This window comes from Nomia melanderi, chromosome 3 (genome assembly GCF_051020985.1).
Source record: "Nomia melanderi isolate GNS246 chromosome 3, iyNomMela1, whole genome shotgun sequence".
Classification (NCBI taxonomy): Eukaryota; Metazoa; Arthropoda; class Insecta; order Hymenoptera; family Halictidae; genus Nomia; species Nomia melanderi.
In genome coordinates this window covers 20,523,334-20,542,150 of record NC_135001.1, presented here as the reverse complement: position 1 = coordinate 20,542,150, position 18,817 = coordinate 20,523,334, and the positions used below count along the sequence as shown (strand labels likewise).

Genomic DNA, 18,817 nt, shown 5'->3' with positions numbered 1-18,817 from the left:
CGTCTCGCTGTTAAGACGAAACGATTCTAAGTGGTATAGCTCCGGCATTAGTCAGACGTTATCGTCTTTCGCGGTATATTTTTATTTTATCAACGACAATACCGTACTTTTTCCAAATATTAATTCACGAGAGATATTCGGTAATTAAACCGTTCATTAAAAACTCCATTGTCCGATCGGAAACGTTCTCATTCCACTCGGTTCGTTTTTAGCCCCGTACCTGTCCCGAATTCTTCCCCATTGTTTCTCTAACCATTCATACGGCTTCTATACACCGAATATTCACGAAATACTTGCTATCATTGACCACGTCCCCGAAGTTCCCGCTCGATACTCTCGTACAGGCAAAGTTTATCAACTTATCGACCGTGCCATCAGACGACAGTCTCCCACGTAGAAATTACCTGAGACGTCGGTGGAATATACTGGCTGGGACAGACATTTATAGTTACACTGGCTATTTATATCTACTTTCATCGGAGTTATTATCTTCTTATTTATACATCCTGTTACATTACATACAACAATACGCCTGTTATAATTTAATATCAATAGAATTACGAAACAGAAGATTTCTATATTTATCGTATATCTGCGTTCACGATAAATCTTAATAATTGTTAATGAAACAAGGGACATTTAACGTCAGTTCAGATGAATACAGTGATTTGCTTTTCAAAAAATTTTCCCCCGGCCTTACAATGTCCAACCGGGGGTAGATGCATAGTAGCGTCTTTATGGCGAAGGCAAAATAATTAATATTAATCTATAGTGTGTGTCACTATTTTCACATCTCTATCTGAGTGTGGCTCTTATATTAGAACTTGTCTAACACTAGTGCCTAAATACTACAATATTTAGTGATCTTCCAGGCCAATGTATATTATTCTCTCATTCCATTGAAAATGAAGTTCCTGTTCCTTGAAATTGTTATGCTTCCCCGGTCGCCGGGGGGAGACAAGGGCAAAGATGGGACGAGAAAAGCAGGAGGGAGTAAAAGCTCGCGCAGCGCGGCAATATTCATAAGTCGCAAGCGGCTTAAAGTCCTCTTCTTTCGCGGCTTTCCGCCGAAATGTATATACGCGGTCGATATTTAAATTAACCGGGCACTCGAACAAGTTTTTCCTCTTTCTTCGCGGTTATAAACACAATCTCCGGCGCGACTGTTCGCGGTTTCGCAGCGCATTAAGCGGCCCCTCCGGCTCGTCCCTCCCGTTGAGTGCATTCCGCGAGCATGACTCGCGAAAAATAGTCGTCCGTGTAAGCGGACAGCGGCGTTGTTTTGCCTTGGCCGCGTTGTCCGCGGCTTCTGTGTCTCACGGTTAGCGTTCAAGATTGGATGAGAGGCGAATAAACGTCCAAAGAGCGCGGAGAACAAAGAATACATTATTTTGTAAGTAGTACGAGTCGAGGATTTGCCGGGCACGTATCTATGTATCCTTCGTGCACTCTCTTTCGAGTGTTGCAAAGCGAAGAATAAAAAATTGCTCGAATTACGTAGGAAATTTTTGTAAAGATACAAACTCTCGCAGAGCAATTTAGAAATCGGCTTGTGTCTCACGGTTAGCGTTAAAGATTGGATGAGAGCGCAGAGAACAAAGAATACGTTATTTCATAAGTAGTACAAGTCGAGGATTTGTCGGACATGTATCTATTCTTCATGCATTCTGTTTGAAGTGTTGCAAAGCAAAGAATAAAAAACTGCTGTAATTACATAGGAAATTTTTGTAAAGATACAAACTTTCGCAGGGCAATTTAGAAAGGCTGAAATTAAACAAGCATTTGCACGAGCCATCAATCAAACTTGCGAAACTTTTCACAAGTTCAAAGTTTCTCGGGTAGTTCGGAGTATTCGTACAATGAAAGCTTCAAGACTCCTAATAGCTACTTCTGAAAGTATCAGCTTCTCGGATTTAGCAATGCAAATGAGAATCGCAGAGCTGATTCGGAACATCTGATCGGTATCAGTTGGACGGTACAGTAACAGGCGGTATCTTCCTCTGTGTGTTTTGTTTGTGATTTTGATTGGTTACGCCTGAGCCTATTGACCAATAGGAAATTGGTATCGTAAAGGAGATAATTGAAGATAATCGATTGAATAAACAATATCCAGAGATAGGTATTAGCGGCGTTAACATTGAAACTACCGAGCAGTTCAACTGACTTTTGAAAATTTCGCTATAGAAACAAGAGTGCATCTGTTCAGACTTTAACCCCATGGCGTACTATTTACTTTCATTACTAAGCTCATATAATATTTTACTATCGACAATTTGTAAGAAATACAGCAAAATTTTCCATTCTACTTCAGGTGGAAATTTCATTTGAAGATAATACATTGATAATAGCAATATAGTTGTTTACTTTGATCCTGTCTCCACAAGAAGAATAATATACTACCACTGTTTTAATCGAAATAATCTCATTACTGATTGCGCATCGAATGGAGCGGTCTATTGTTAGATATGTGGGCAGTTTTTCAGAAAACTGAATCGTTCGGGTGGGAATTTTCAGTGAGATCACTTACGATTTCTCACGATCCAATCGCTCCGTTCAAAACAGTTCATCGCATTCCTTCAGCCATGATTCGAAACTCATGATTTTCTAAACGCAGTCACTCTATTTGCATGACCCGGAACATGACCCGGCCTCCCGCGTAACGAACCATTCATCCCACGATATTGCTAAATATTTCTGAGAAACCTCCGAGTGCAAACGGTTAAGAAAACAGTTTCAGCATAAGAGATTCGCCGAGTGTTTACGCAGCAGCGAAAGCGTTAAAGAGGCTGGGCCATGAGAATCGATGACTAGGCGGCGGAGGAGGCCGCATGCGGCGTTCCGCGCGTCGCACACGCGTGAGGTGCGCGCGGTCACGTACAGAGGGGCAGCGTGTGCGTCTGGCGCTGCGCTGGCTGCCGTACGTCATTCCGCGGCGCGGTAATGGGCAGCCGAACGTTAGAGAGCAATATCGATCCGTCGTTTCCTCCACATCCACCGTCCTCTCGCCTTTTCCTGTTTAAAAGTGCCCGCAGGCGTCTGCCGATAGAGCCCCCAACTTTTTCCAACAATCGCCTTTCTTCTGTCCGCGTCGTTAACTCGATGCTGTTTTGTACCCCGTCCCCTTTCTTTTCCCGCGCCACCCTTGTTCCCTAGTTATCCACCGTCGAGATCCTCCCCTCTCGCCCCCGCCCCCCCCCCCGTCCCTCGCTCGCTGTACACTCGTCGAATCCAATAACAGAAGAACTTTGTTTCGCTCCTCGCGATCCCATTCATACTTCTGGCGAGACCTCGTCCACCTCGGCGCCTTTGACTCGCCGGAAGTCGCCTCGCTGCCGTGGACAATTGAACCGAGCAAGATCGGGGATTTTTAAATGCGCCATTCTCTCGAGGAGAATCGCGATTGGCGAGCTTAAAGTTCCCGGGACTCGGCGATTGAGACTTCTCCGGGCAAGAAACGCGGGTCGATCATTAGACAGCGGAGGAGTTGGTAGTTTATCAGTTCGCCCGTGATTATTCGTTAATATCGAGCAACCGGGAGTTTGAACTGCGTCGAAAAACGGCGCGGAGTTTCGTTGCGAGGAACTTCGGGATTGAGATTGAGTAATCGAAGTTTCGAGGAACAGCGGCTGGTATAACCTAGTCATTAGTCGAACTTGAATAAAAACTAATGCTTCGTGTCCTCGTCTATTACTAACTCTGCAGTCGAAAGTTTTACATTAGAGATATTCAGTGATCTCCAATTATATATAGACATTCTTTCAAACTAAATCCGAAGCATAAATTCACAGACGAAGCTGTTTTATTCCATTGTTTCACGTATCGATTTATTGCGCGAAACTTCACATTACACGTAAGAATCAGCTCCGAAACGCAAAGAGTTAATATTCATCGCTACCCGGTGCACGCTGCATACCGACTCCCTGAAAAACAAAACAGAACACCTTCGATACACGCCATCAAACTTCCGGTATCGCATTCCTCGGCCCCAATTTCCGCGCGCCGAAGTTACACACCGTAATCCGAAATCTCCTTATCGATCGCGGCGAGATCCACGATCGTGTTCGTGCTGGATCTTGGCAGGCTCCCGAGCCCCCGGGCGCCCCGATTAATGCCATTAGTCTCGAGTATCGATCTCAGGAAGCGCGGATCGATGACCCCGACGGCCGGCCCGGGGAAGGGGCGGAGGGCACTCGTCGCGAACGGAATCTCCCGCGGGAAAGGTTAATCGAGGGAGGCGAAACTGGGCCGATAACATCGATTCCACGCTCATGTTTTATTGAATACGCTCGTTGGCCGGGCCGCGCGAGTGCTCTCCTCGCTCGAGCCGGCACTCGACCAAGAAAAGAAGGAAAGAAAGAAATCGTTTCGCCGTCGGCGACACGGGGAGATTCCCTCTCACGGTCAGAGGGGGAGAGAGATAGGGGGAGAGAGAGAGAGAGGGGCGAAATGACCTCGTTAAGGGAGCGATTTGATCCGCGCCTTTGTCGCCTGACGATCACCGACGACTCGAGGAGGAAGTTTTAAGCCGCGAGATTCTTTCGATGCTCCGGGGACCGGCGGACCGCCACGGTCCACAACCCGCCGCAACCCTTTCACCCGGCTTCCATGGAAGAACGGAGGCTCCGGAACGGTTTAAAGTTCGAACGGCCGTAGTTCGCCAGACGAATCGGTACCGGTGTCGAGCGTCCCCACCTACTGGAATTGAGGTGATTCCTCAGCGCCACGGAATATCGGGGAAAGTCGGCTGAAACCCACGGGGAGATAAATCGTCATTGGCTGACAAATTCGTGGATCGATTCTCCTCGGAGTTCCGTGACTTCCGAGGCTGGACTTGTTGGAGTATCTGGCTTCTTTTAGCTGTTACGCTTTTGGTCTAATTGATATGTAGTATAGTTTTAAGACAGTCGGACTGAAACACCTGCAGCGAGCAATATTTTCTTTGATTTCGGAAATGTCGAAGTTGTTGCTGGTATACGACTTATGCTGAAGGATTTCCTTACTCCTAATGCACTCACAAACATTTGCAAAATCGTCAATATAGTTCCTAGTGATAAGGAGACAATATTCGGCTGGAATAGAAAAGAGGATTGCAGAATTGAGTGTATTAACCCTTTGCGCTCCTATGTCGCGCGTGACATCAGTTTTATTCACAGGTGTGCTTTGTCAAGATATTTTTAAAATAAATTATAATATTATATTATTTTCGATATTATTAGTAAGAAGAATCATTCACACTGCTCTTCACAAATTATCTATTTTTTAAAATGCATTTCAAATAAAATATCCTAATAATACAGAGTTATCGAAAACAATGCGGAAGAAATTCGGAGTACAATGGGTTAACCCTTTGAACTCTGTCCAATATTGCACCAGTTATAATATTAACTATTTGAATGAATCTTAAAGAAACTACCCTAAAATCATTCAATTTTCCACACATCCGAATTCTGTACTAAGAATGAAAGTTAAAAATGTTACAGCATTTTTAACTTTCCCTAGGAATACTACGAAAATTAGTTGCAGTTGCCGATAGATTGCAAAACAACCTGAAGTGCTAAGACTTCCGAGGCGTTCGTCAACTCATTCTCATTTTCCACATTCCTCCCGAAAAACTTCCAACCAAGAATCCTACCTCCATCGTTACACCTCAACTTCTTACAGCAAGATCCAGAAAAATAAACGTACAACACATCTCAGCTCCGAAGAATAATGCGCGAAGACGGTGAATCGAACGCTTCGCGTAGCTTCGTTCCCACCCTCCGACGGCGAATATTAATTTCCGAAACTCGTTGGGTAAATGACACCCGCGTATTTCTAGTTATTGATCGGAACGTGAAAATTAATTTCGTTGCGGACCTATGGGGTCGCCATTCCCTGCCGGAGCAAACAGGGGACGGGAAACCCGGGATTAGATTATACGCAATATCTCTGGGCAACAGTTAAACAATTAATTCCGAGGGTCGATGCCGCGGGTCCCCGTCGAAACGTCGCCTAAATCCGGCGTAGTTAATCTCGCCCCACCCCGCCCGGTCCGTGAAATTTATCAAGAGCCCTTTCCGGAACTTACGTTCTCGAAGGTATCCGTGGCATTCGGTAGCAATTACTAAAATGCCTCGGCGCGACGTTAACGTAGCCCGAGCCGGCCGTTCGAAATCACATCCCTCCGTCCCGCTTGTCGCGCGCGCCCGCCCCCTCCCGGCCCCGCAGCGCGCTGTGTCCTTTAACCGGTCGTTCCTCTGATGGGATCTAATGCGTCGAATTTAATCTACGCGGACCGCCGGATCCGAATGGATAATGCCCGCGGTTACGAACTCTCTCTCTATCGCGTGCCGGTCGACCAAATAGAATCAGTATCAGCCGCGATCCGCCAAAGAGGACCCGTCCTCTTTCCGCTCGCCCGCCCCAGCCGCTTGCTCTCGCGACAGACTTTGCATAAATACTCGACGTCGTCTAGACGGAACCTGATACGTTTATTCCCGTGGAATTGCCGATTCGATCGGTGCTCTCGCCGGTGGATTAAAGTTTGCGCTCGAGAGTTTTCGAATCGGTGTTTGATTTGCTTGATTTGTTTGAGATATGGATCAGGTTTTTTTTTAAAGTAAGTAGCGAATAAATTAGGAAACAACGTTGCAATTATAGGTGTTACGCGGCCAAAAATGACAGTAAGACACTCCCCGTCGCTGTCGCGCGAGAAACAAACGAAGTTTGCACTGATTGGCGCTCGGTAGATGCTCCTTTTTCCTATAAATATGCCGACCTTTTTTCCTTGAGAAATTTTAAAAAGTCATTTGACTGGTCGCGGTAGGAATAGTGATATATAAAGGTGTGTATGAAATTGAGTCGTAAAAGTGAATGACGAGGGATAGAGTGCGAATGGAAATGAACAACGCGAAGATAAAGCAACTTGAATCACTAATTTATCGGTAAACTGAATATCGAACCTAGTTATATCTACAGAACAAGTGACTATTAGTTGAGTATACATAGTTCAATGATTTAAAGCCAAATCCCTAGAACAAAGTTGTGCGAAGCACAGCAGAAGGCATTACAAGACGACTCGCGTGTCATTAGCAATGGTTCCGCGGGCGACGTAGCATCAAGAATTATTCCGGCGGTACATAAATCACGCGAAAACGGCATGAAAAACGACTCGCGATAAGCTATCATACCTAAAGCACGGTCGGCATGCAAGTTCACGGAATAATTAAAAAAAAAACAAACGCGAGGAATGTGTGTCGGCTCGTAAACCGATCGAACGAGCGGATAGAGAGCCGGATAATTATAATACTGGAAAATAATCGCTGTCGTATGGGATAGAGGGATGGAATTGGAAAGATCCGATAGATTCACCTTCTAAAATAAAAACTAAGTCCGTAGTCAGGTTAAATATATTTATTACGTGACGTGGCTCTAACGAGGAACGGCGACTAACTGCTTTTTCCCGGTTGCTTTTCTAAAAAGGAGAACTCTTCAGATGAGGGCGCACGTGACGCAGGTCCTGGTGGTCCCCTCGGTCATAAATTAGTCAATGGGCCTGGACTATCTCTCGGGCCCCCAAGTATCGACACGCAAAAGGGCGAACCGTCTACGAATGGAACTTTCTAGGTTCGTGTGGCACCTCTGCGGTACACCCATTACGTGATTCGCGGCGCGGGGGTGAAACGCGAACACGCAGTGGTTAAGCACGCTTTTTTCCATTAAAACGATCCCTGACGGACACAGAATTGCCGTCATTCATCGCTGATGCCATCAGCGTAAATTACGCAGCGCATTTTAAGGAAAGAAATGGCGGCGTTGCGTGGCACTTGCGCGGCTGCGGGTCTCATTAGACGAGCCCTCGGTTCCGTAATGCCTCTCGACGTTGCTCGGCCCGGCGCGACGCGGCGCGACGCGACGGCGAGCAGGACGATTAAATTCGCCGCTGCTCAACGAGCGACGCGAGCACACCCTTCTTTTCCCTCCCGCGTCGCGGACAACGCCGAGATCCGCGCTGCCTGTTGTCCTCGGAATACCGAGGGAACGCGAGAACCAGGTCACTTCTTGCGGCAGCGTGAAAGGATTACGATATGTAATCACTGGCGGATTTTAATGTCTTCGCGGGAGATTGCATTATTCCGATGGTCTCGTGAATGCTGATCTGCTACAGGGTTTGCGAGTATTCTGGGATTCGGATGAGTTTCATACTTCTGATTGCGGAGAAGCGGTGAAGAATGGATAGCGTCGGGTTTTATTCTCCGAGGCGAATCTCGGCGGTTAGTCCTGCGGCGAAGGGGACGCGAGTTTAAAGATTAATTTTGTAGAAGAGAATTTTATTGGGAACAGTATAATTGTTTCTTGACAACTCATAATAGAACACTAACTAAATCAAAGCGCACACTATTTATACAAAGATGCTCTCGTCTCACTCGCACACTTTCTAGAACATTCTTTCATTACCATGCATTAACTTCACATATATTCGGAATATTCTGGATTTATTAAAGAAACGAACATTATTAACCCTTTGCAGTCGAGAGGTGACTCAGTCACCACTTGATTTGACACAGTAAAACTACAGAATGTGATATTTAATGTTAAACTTTGTATAATGCCTCGATACGTGAAAACGACTATTTTCCTATTATCAATGTATTATCTTCAAATGAAATTTCCACCTGAAGTAGAATGGAAGATTTTGTTGTATTTCTTACAAATTGTCGATAGTAAAATATTACACGAGCTTAGTAACGAAAGCAAATAGTACGCCAAGTGGTTAATCATTCAATCCTAAATAGTCTTTCACGTTCCGTCAACCACTCGAATTTTCCTGGAACGTCACCTCATTTCCCGAACATACCGGCGCTAATTAATCAGAAGATGATATCGATCACCCGCACGCAACCAATCATACCAGAATAATGTTGCTTTGTCCCTCGAATTCGCGACTACTGTAAACGATTGACTTCCATGACGCCGATGGAACCTTTTCCTCATCGAACATTAACACTAGTTTTACGGACGTTTATTGTCCGGTTTATTCTATTGTTCCTAGAAAAATTGATGTTCGACCATTTAGATCTTAGAAATTAGGGATTTAAAATTAGGTTATTACGATACGTATTCTTGTAGCTGCATCAACCAAAACCGACATAAACGTTTGCCAAGTAATGTTTATAAAGTTCAGTACGCGTCAAATTGACGCGCTCCGTAAACCTAGTGTTAAATTCCACGGCGAACGTATAATCCGTCGACTTAAAAATTCATCGGACCTTCTGTGGTATTCGCGAGCATCGACCGAGTCGTTCCGCAAGAGTTTTCGCCCGCTAATAAATTAAATCGATAATTCTCTGCCGGGCGAGCCCTTAATCCAGAATTAGTTATCGGCGGCCGCAGTCCCCGGACCTGTTGCATCGATAAATCGGCCCGGTTCCCCCTTTCCAATTCACTCTCTTGTCCCCGAAAAAAAGGAACATTAATTTTTGTGATCGATGCGATCGAGCGGGCCGATCGCAACAAAACGGCTGCTCAATTGATTGAGATTGAAGCGCGATATTAAGCGTAATCCCGCCTCTAAACGACGCGAATCCGCGCGTAGCGCAGAAACAACGAGCGGAGAGGGTAGGGGGAGACGGTTCGGCGGACGCATTAAATTACCGTGGAATCAGCTGGCCGGCCCTTCCCATTGACAGCCCGCAGCTGTAGTGAATTATCGTTCGGTCGGGTTAACGATAAGCCCCCCCGGAACACTTGTTTTGTTTTTTGCCCCTTCGAGGGATCGATCTGTCTTCCGCGTGCTGAAACAGCCCCGTAACAGTTTCCGCTCACGCGACTGTCGCGCCGCTACGGACCGCTTTGAGAAATGATTTTCATCGGGGTTTGGTTATTAATTTCATCCCGCGATACGCCGGCACGAACTTCGCCGGGGAAAATATATTCGCGTCGCGAAACCGTCTCGCGAGGCGATCGGGCGGGCGTTGAGGGATGGGGTGGCGAGTCTGGGCGGAATAATTTAAATATTTTACAGTTTGACGGAATCGAGTTACCGTCTCACGCGTGATCCGTCTTCTTTCGCTGTGGCCTAATCAACGTTTTAATCAAGTTTCCTTGAAACGTTATCAGCTATTAACGCTGGGTTTACGGAACGCGTCAAACTGACGCATATTGGATTTTAGAAATATTATTTTGTAAATGTTCACGCGATCACACTGACATGTACCCCAATTACCTACTATCGAATCTCCAGTTTCTACAATCTGAATAAACGAGCATCGATTCTTTTAGGAATAATAGAATGAAGTACAATAAATGCCCGTAAACCTAGTGTTAACCCTTTGAAAAGGTGCCTCTCAGTCAGCACTCGGTTGGTGCATGAAAATTGTAAAATTTCATATTTAACACTAAGTCTTGAGTAATCTGTCAAGTGAAATGTGGAAATAAAGTACCATTGTTCCTCTTATTTTGCGAATAGATTCCTCGTTAAGTTAGTTTCAAAAAATGTCTGTATCTGACAGAAATAAATTGAATATTTCTAGTGACAAATTTTTGGAGTGCAAAGGTTAACGCCTTGACTGCTATAGGCATCGACTTAAGTTGCTTAACCAGTTAAGTGTGGAGTTTAGTTTGAAAAATCTCTCATTGCAATAAAATCGAATAATGAAGTGTATACTCGTTAGATGCAGGCGAAATGCACTTAAAACATATCCTAACGAAAAACTAAAGCGAAACGAAGAATTACCTGTTTGTCTCAAAAAATAAATAATCCATCGTTGAAAAAGTTAGCACCATTGAGAGTTTTAAGATGACGTGTATACTCGTCAAACACAGTTAACTGGTTAAAAATAATTGGTATACAAAAGACAACCGACGTCGATTAGAATATTTTCTACCTCAAGTAACCGTATAATATCGTGATTTAAGAACTGCAATAATTAATAACGTGATATTTGAAACGCTCGAGATAGTGACCATCGACGTGTTAATTTCCTAAACAACGCTCGATGCAATTACTTTCAAAGAAACATCTAACAGTAGTAAATAAAAATCACTGTATTATTAAACTTTATAGTAAACCCTGCCGCGGTAGTGATTTAAGGTTGAACGCTGAAAAACAGCCCCCTTTTAATTCCTCCTTGAACCCCTTTGTCGACGAATCTGAGCACAGCGAGTCGCGTTCGGAACGACTGCCGGAAGCTGGCGACAGTTTTTGTGGCTCGCCATCGGCCGGCCGCCCCGCCCGCTCGGGTTCTATTCACCCCTCGTTTACATCTAACGCTTTAATCTTGAATATTCCGTCAGTTATTTCTAGACGCGGCCATTAAAAGGGTTAGCGTGACCCGACGTTAATTATTCCAAGGGCCGGCACACGACAGAAATAAAATACACGCCGGCGCGGCGGCGGCGGCGACGGCGGCGGCCTGTCCCCGACACGCTCCGGGTGGGGCGAATCACCTGTAACTCGATTAAAGGGGCCCGGCTTCTCTGTCGGACCAAGGAATTCTTTTGATCCCGCATTTTTCATGTACATTCGCTTTGGCGTACGGCGACGCGCCGGTGCCTTTAGTATTGAAATATTGAAATAAACCTCTTTTGATTCGATTCCCGGGCTACCCCGCTGCCCTCGCCGAATCGCTGAAACATTCCCCGTGCTGAGGAAGGAATTTTTTTAAAACAGAAATGCTTCCCGCTGACGTTAAATTTGTAAACTCAACGGGGCACAAATTGAATCAGCCCGAATCTAAAAGTTCCGCGAATCGAAGTGGTAGGAATGATTTTTGGAATTTATATATTCGAACCGTTATAACCGGCATCAGAAGATAAATTGTACAATGCTAAATTCTCGATTCACAAACGAAACGCAAATTGGAGAATAACAAATAACTTTTTGCAGATTCCACCGGCTCGTACAGTGTTCGGATTTTTTAACAACCTTTCTCTTAATTAACTGTCGACGTTGATCCACCCGGTACTGAAAATATTGACGTAACGGTTATCTGAAACGGTAAGCATTGTTTTCTAACGCGCGAGCCTCGCGAATCTCGCTTGTAGGATTATCACGTTGTCAGTTGAACCGATGCCTGTAGAAATCTTTTCAAATGTAAACACCGATAAAAATTACGAAAATTGCTGTTGAAATTTCGGTAAAAATCTATCGATCATACAGCTGACAACACAGTCAACGCGTTATCTCCCTTAATCGTCGTAATGGAAATGCCTCGGTAACAATTTTCTTTTCTACCATGAAACAGTAATATTTTTCTCTTAACACATTGAACGCCGGCTAAATTTCAGCTACTAGAAACGGGAGCGTCGGTGATTATATTGATACATTTTTAAACATCGATTAAACCAAAATTTCTAACTTACGGAAGAGAATAAGGAATTCGATTTTGTAAATTTTACTTTGGATTTTTTAGTAAATTTTTAAGTATCATGCATTTCCCATAGTCATTCCAATTCCTTACGCTTCAACAGTCTGTTCCAACTTTCCCGTCATATTTGCAATAAACATTTTAGAACTTAATTCCACTAACAAGAAGAGCATGGGGAAAAACACTCACCGTCGGGCACAGTGAACTGGTTAAATTCCAATTTGTAGGTCAAAGTTGATATGAAACATTAATTTGAATTTCTAAGTTTCATGCATTTCCCATAGTCATTCCAATTCCTTACGCTTCAACAGTCTGTTCCAACTTTCCCGTCATATTTGCAATAAACATTTTAGAACTTAATTCCACTAACAAGAAGAGCATGGTGAAAGACACTCACCGTCGGGTACCGCATGACTGGTCATCAGGAAGTTGACGCATGCGGCGCCGGTCCCGTGGCCGATCAACGTCACGTTGCCGGGATCGCCGCCGAAGTAGCCGATGTTCTCCTGCACCCAATGCAGCGCCGCGATTTGGTCCATCAGCCCGTAATTCGCCGGCGACCGTAAGTGCGAATCCGTGTTAGCGTTTAGAAAGCCTGTAATCAAAACAAGCCCGCTTATGGTCGTTGCGGGCATCCCCGGCCGCGCTATCGGCGCCGGGCACCGTAACCGCGGCCCGAAATTACAGGGGCCCGTCGTAATCGGGATTAATTCGAATCTGCGGATGGCTCGACGGTGCGCCCGTTGGATTACCGCTCGCCGGTTGTAAATTATTCTTTACGAGCTTCTTCGGACGGATCGTTCTGGCCAATTGGCGGCCCGGTTATTTACGATGTGGGGTATACTGCTCAAAGTTTCCGCTCGTTATTCCCCCGAGGGAACGGATGATGGCCTTTCGGGACGCTTCAGGACTATCCGAGGATTTTTTTAGAATATTTTAAAAGTCCATCGTTCAGGAAACGCTAAAATTCTGTACTAGTGTATGGAAGATTCTGTCCGTCGCGATGTAAGGCGTTATTGAATGCTCGCGGCAAATATGTTTGCAAGTTATTTGTTTAAGTAGACGAGTGCTCGGAGGCAGAACGGGTTCCGCTTTATTTATCTTCGTCTTCGGAGAGGCGTTACTCCTTGGAAACTTCGAGGGTGAAGCTAATTCCCTTCTCCAACGTCGCCTCGATTTTTGGCAGGGGAAATATTGTGAATTTCTAATTCGGAATCTTTTTTCCGAGCCGGCCGAAGAAGCCTTTACGGGACATAGCTGGCAGCGTTCATGGTAGGGTAGCCTATTCAGCTACGCACGTATAAAAAGTGTAAAATATTTTCGCCGACTTACAGACTTTAGGGTAAGCTTAATTGCCTATACCTAAACATCTATAAGTGGTCAATGCTATTTCCTACCAACGCTGCGAGCCACGCACCGCTACACTTTCCTTTCGGATTTTTTAATCTGGAACATGTTATCCTAGTTTTAGGGACTTTGAGATAATCGTAGAACACTTTAGGATCAGGAAATTTAAAAGACTGCCAGTATTGATGAAGATTCTGTAAGATCCTTTAAGACTTCTCTGTACCTTTCAACAGCGATCGCAAGCTTCTCCGTATGTAGCATGACTTATTAAGAGGTTGTAAGTCCACCTAGGAACCTCGAATACCCTTTGACATCCTACAGGATATTCTCAGAGGTTTTAAGAACCCGTAAGACCTTCTAAGACCATTCAGGCCCTCCTGTGATCAACCGCGACCTTTCTTGGATTTTCCTGGACCCATTGCCAACCTCGTAGATCCTCCTACAATCAACCGTAATCCTCTGAATCCCTTCCCGATTTCTCCAGGGTTTTTCAGCATTTCTAATGCCACAGCAGTGTCTCTCGTTAATAGGTAATGCGCGAGTGAAAAATACACGGACGACGTTGAATCGTTCGGTTCTCGCTGAAAAATATTGAGTCCGTTACGTTTCATTTTCTTTCCTTTGACGGTATCCTGCAATTCGAATCTTTTGAATAGCCGCATATGTCGGACAGGATCCCGCGCAACGTGCATGTATACATGGTGTTTACCATTGGGATATAAAGTCTTTTGTGGCGGACGCGTGCGGTTGCGTTTCCCCTTTTTCAGTCAAATTAAATGATTCCGCAGCGGCGGTTCGGTACACACAGCCCCCGGGGCGTCAGTCTTAACAAGGGCGGCATTTCTACTGTTCGAAAATGGGTCAACTTCGTTGCGCTGTCTGTTCGCCGGAACCGCTGCCAAATCGATAATTTCGAAAGCTCGTCGACACTCGTCGAAAAATGCGCGCGGCCCCCGAACAACGCCGGGCGCCGGGTTTGAAAGGAATTTCGGAGCGGCGGGTCGTCCCGTTTATCGTCGCGCAAACGAGCAATTGCCAGAGGCTGGGAACATCGAGGGCGCGAGAACAGCCGCCGGACTATACCCCGTAAGATCCGGCAATTTTTTTTCAATGCGGTCGCCGCTCTCTCGCGCGTCTCCTCTGTTATCTCCGCTTCGAACGTTGCACCTTCGATCGAACTTGAAATACAAGTGAAAATGCAATCGAGTAACCTTCGTTCGAGTTCCGGAGGTTTTAGAAAGTTGTGGACATCGGATTTGTAGTAGAATTGGAACTTTAGTTAACACTAGGTTCACGGAATTCGTCGATTTGACGGATATTGGATTTTTTAAACATTATTTAGTGATAGTAACCCTTTGACGAAGATTCTTTGAAATATGCGAAAGCTACAGCAGATGGAGCTGAATTACCTAATATTTATATATTATTACATAATGTTTGCCAAATTATTATAGATAATAATATATAAAATTAATGTATAATTAATTACCCAATTATTACATATAATTACATAATATTTAGTAATAGTTTAACCCTTTGCGGACGAAAATTCTTTGAAATATGCGAAAGCTTCAGCAGATGAATGCTTAATTAATACAAACAAAGGAAGCTACGCGCTGATCACGTGCTGTTTGAGTAATTAAATCATTTGTTCGCCCCCTAGTCCTTCAAATACGAAAATTTCATCCCGAACGCCGACATTCACCCGGAAAGTTTAATAATACAGTATTTTATTAATCAAAGTTGCACGACTTGAAACTGATCAATCCGCCTTTTTAGCATTCATTTCACCCGTGCGATTCGAATTCGCAGGAAGTCCTACCCCCACGAGTTTCCGGTTTTCAATTATACTCCGAAGCTCGTGCAACTTGAAAACCTGTATAACTCGAAGCACAAAAACTCTGAATAAACCAAACTGCTGGCCTTTGGCGTTTGTTTTTTCCAACAGTTGAAATTTACTTTTTACATTCCAGCTACAGTTCCGTTACTGTTACCTCCGATTGTAATCAATGCAACATCGATCCCACAGCTTCTCCAATTATCCCGCGAAACCTCCGCGAATGAAATCGTAAAATGAAATCCTTACAGCTCGGTCTTCTCTCGCAATTCTATTCGCGCAGACTCGGTCGCGACGACGAAGAATACCGGAAACATTCGAGTCGAACATCAACGAGCAGGAAAAAAGGTGTGCAGTTAACCCGGAAAACTGTCCAATTAAACGCAGATAAATCTGACCAGCGCGTTACGGCGATCAAATGATCGCGCGATTTATTCCGTCGGTCCCCGTGTTCCATTTTGCATATCGCGCCGCGCCGCGAGATATCGCTATCAATCGATCCCGGCCCATTGAAACGGTATTTACGGCGGGCGGATGCGCGGGGGACCGGAAACCGGCGCAGCTACTCGCTCGAGAGTGTCTTTCGTCTGCGCGAGCTGGCTTCATTTCCTTTGAGAGAGCGGCCCGGCCCCGACGCTTGTCCTTCTTTCCCGTCCCGCGCCGGCGAGGAGCTTTCTGTATTCGTTCAGATGCGTCCACGAGTGTGTTTACAGGGTGTTCCGAGGGAATCCGGCACGGAACGAGGTTGCGTCGCGGTCTGGGTCAAGAACGGATCATTCTCCGCGTTTCCGTGCGCCCTTCCGCTCCCGTTTCTCCCCGGGGAGCCTCGAACGCCGGCGACCCGAAGCCGATCGAATATTATTCCACCATTTTTCGCGCGGCCCTCGCCGCGAGGATTCTATTATGTCCGTTATGGAAATTCGAAACAATGCCGCGCACATTGTACGCTCTCATTCAATCTGAACATTAAACATTGACCACCGTATATTAATGTCCAATCGCACGGACTAACCAACGTTTGTGCTCAACTAGTTTAGCCTGAATTGTTTAGCATCGGCTCGCTTTTGAAACGCGCCGCCGATAATAGGCGAACTGATATTTGTATGAGCCGGTTCAATTAGTTTCGCGTACAAAACGATAGAATAACCGAAAGTAATTACAGGAGCATAAAGCGCGTTGCAATATTTCGTTAACAATACCCGTGTATTGTTCCTTGGGATCGATTACATCGTTGAACACACCGATACGAACGATTTACCGCGGCAGCGGAGCCTCCGCTTCCGGGCCACCTTCGGCTAAACCGTTCTCGGTCTTATTGTTAGCGGGCGAATCAACGGGCGTTCCTCGTTGCTCGGAATAACGGAACGCCGGAAGTGGAGGTAGACTTTTCCGAGCGGACCTAATAATGCCGGCATGTTTAGCGGCTGCACCCCGCGGTGTGTACGATGCCCGCCGTATAATTCGAGGGATACACAGGCACACGTGCGCGCGTGTATACGTACACGGACCCGGACTACAGCGGTATCGCGCGGAATTGCCGGGAATAATGTAGAAATTTACATTTAATTTCGCGGAACGGATGCTTGCCCGGTGGAACAAGTCGCGCGAGAATAGGACGCGGCGGGTTTCTTTGCCGCCGGACGATGAGAATTTCCGGCCTGATATTCCTGGCACCCGACAAATTAATTTTCCAGCGGGCACGCCAATTATCCGTACGTCCGTCTACTTCGGAACGAATTCCGTATACTCGGAACACGTTAACCGGCGTTCGAAGATTGCTTCGTCGATCACCATCCGTCCGACCACCGTCTTGTTTATACCTCCTGTCGTCTCGCTGAACGAGTTAACGGAGATTTTTCAGTATTAGGGCTGGCTCCTCGAACCACGAGGAACACGCAGGAAATGATTAAATTCGTCGTTTTCGTTTTGCTGGAAGATTATGGGAGTTTAGTTTTAAACTAAACCGAATTACCTACTATCATATATCCAGTTTCGATCTAAATAAACGAGCATCGATTCTTTTAGGAATAATAGAATAGTGTACAATAATTGTCCGTGAACCTAGTGTTAACCCTTTGCAAAGGTGCCTCTCAGTCAGCACTCGGTTGGTGCATGAAAATTGTAAAATTTCGTATTTAACGTTAAGTCTTGAGTAATCTGTCAAGTAAAATATGGAAATGAAGTACCATTGTTCCTCTTATTTTGCGAATAGATTCCTCGTTAAGTTAGTTTCAAAAAATGTCTGTATCTGACAGAAATAAATTGAATATTTCTAGTGACAAATTTTTGGAGTGCAAAGGGTTAACGCCTTGACTGCTATAGGCATCGACTTAAGTTACTTAACCGGTTAAGTGGGGAATTTAGTTTGAAAAATCTCTCATTGCAATAAAATCGAATAATGAAGTGTATACTCGTTAGATGCAGGCGAAATGCACTTAAAACATATCCTAACGAAAAACTAAAGCGAAACGAAGAATTACATGTTTGTCTCAAAAAATAAATAATCCATCGTTGAAAAAGTTAGCACCATTGAGAGTTTGAAGATGACGTATATACTCGTCGAACACAGTTAACTGGTTACAAGAGATCATATTGCAATGAGTCCAATAATATTAACCGAGTCACTGTCTTTCACGATCTAAATCCTTCAAAATCTCGGTGCACAAACAGTAATTCCGATTCTCAGATTTTGCCTCGGAATATGCACGATCGACCTTTGTAAAGGCGCTTCGAAGAAATTTCTCTAGAGTCCTCACTCACGTCGATCGTCAGTTGCCGAATTCAGATAATCGAGGTTCCACTACTACAGAACGAAACTCATCCATATTTTGGTATACGAAATACAGTTTCGCGAAGGGGTTAGCGTTAAAAGTTGTGTCGCAAATTGAACTGTAAACATTTACGTGCCAGCTAACAGCAAGTTGATCCCTTTTAGAGCACGATCATTCTAGTCCAGACTTTCTCCACGATCCGTCAAAAGACAGCGAGGCGGAAAAAGGTCGAAAAGACGGATAGGACGAGGGCGAAGGGAAAGTAGAGAGGGCGAACGATTTACACTGAAATTAATAGGAGGTCGGAGCGTCATTCGAGCGGGATCCGCGAAAGCGAGCAACGTTTCAAGTCGAAACGTCGGTTCGAGACCGTATCTCGTTGAAAACATGGCGCCAACCGATTCTCGTTAAACGTTTCGTTCATGGGATGCTATCAAAGCCGGTTCCGTTCCGCGCATAATACACAATGGAAGAGAGGCGGGCTCTTCATTCCCGGCGTTCTCTCTATTTCCGAA

At 45.1% G+C, this 18,817-nt stretch overlaps 1 protein-coding gene across 2 annotated transcripts in view; it reads right to left on the bottom strand.

The window, feature by feature from the left end:
* Positions 1–18,817, bottom strand: part of Nlg3 (Neuroligin 3) — a 396,857-nt gene that overhangs the window by 29,986 nt on the left and 348,054 nt on the right. The window contains exon 3 of one of the 2 annotated variants that reach the window (XM_076365758.1): positions 12,745–12,942. The exons of the other annotated variant lie outside the window; for it this stretch is intronic. Coding sequence (XP_076221873.1) covers positions 12,745–12,942 — 198 coding nt within the window. The remainder of the gene's footprint in view (positions 1–12,744; positions 12,943–18,817) is intronic. 2 annotated transcript variants of the gene reach the window in all.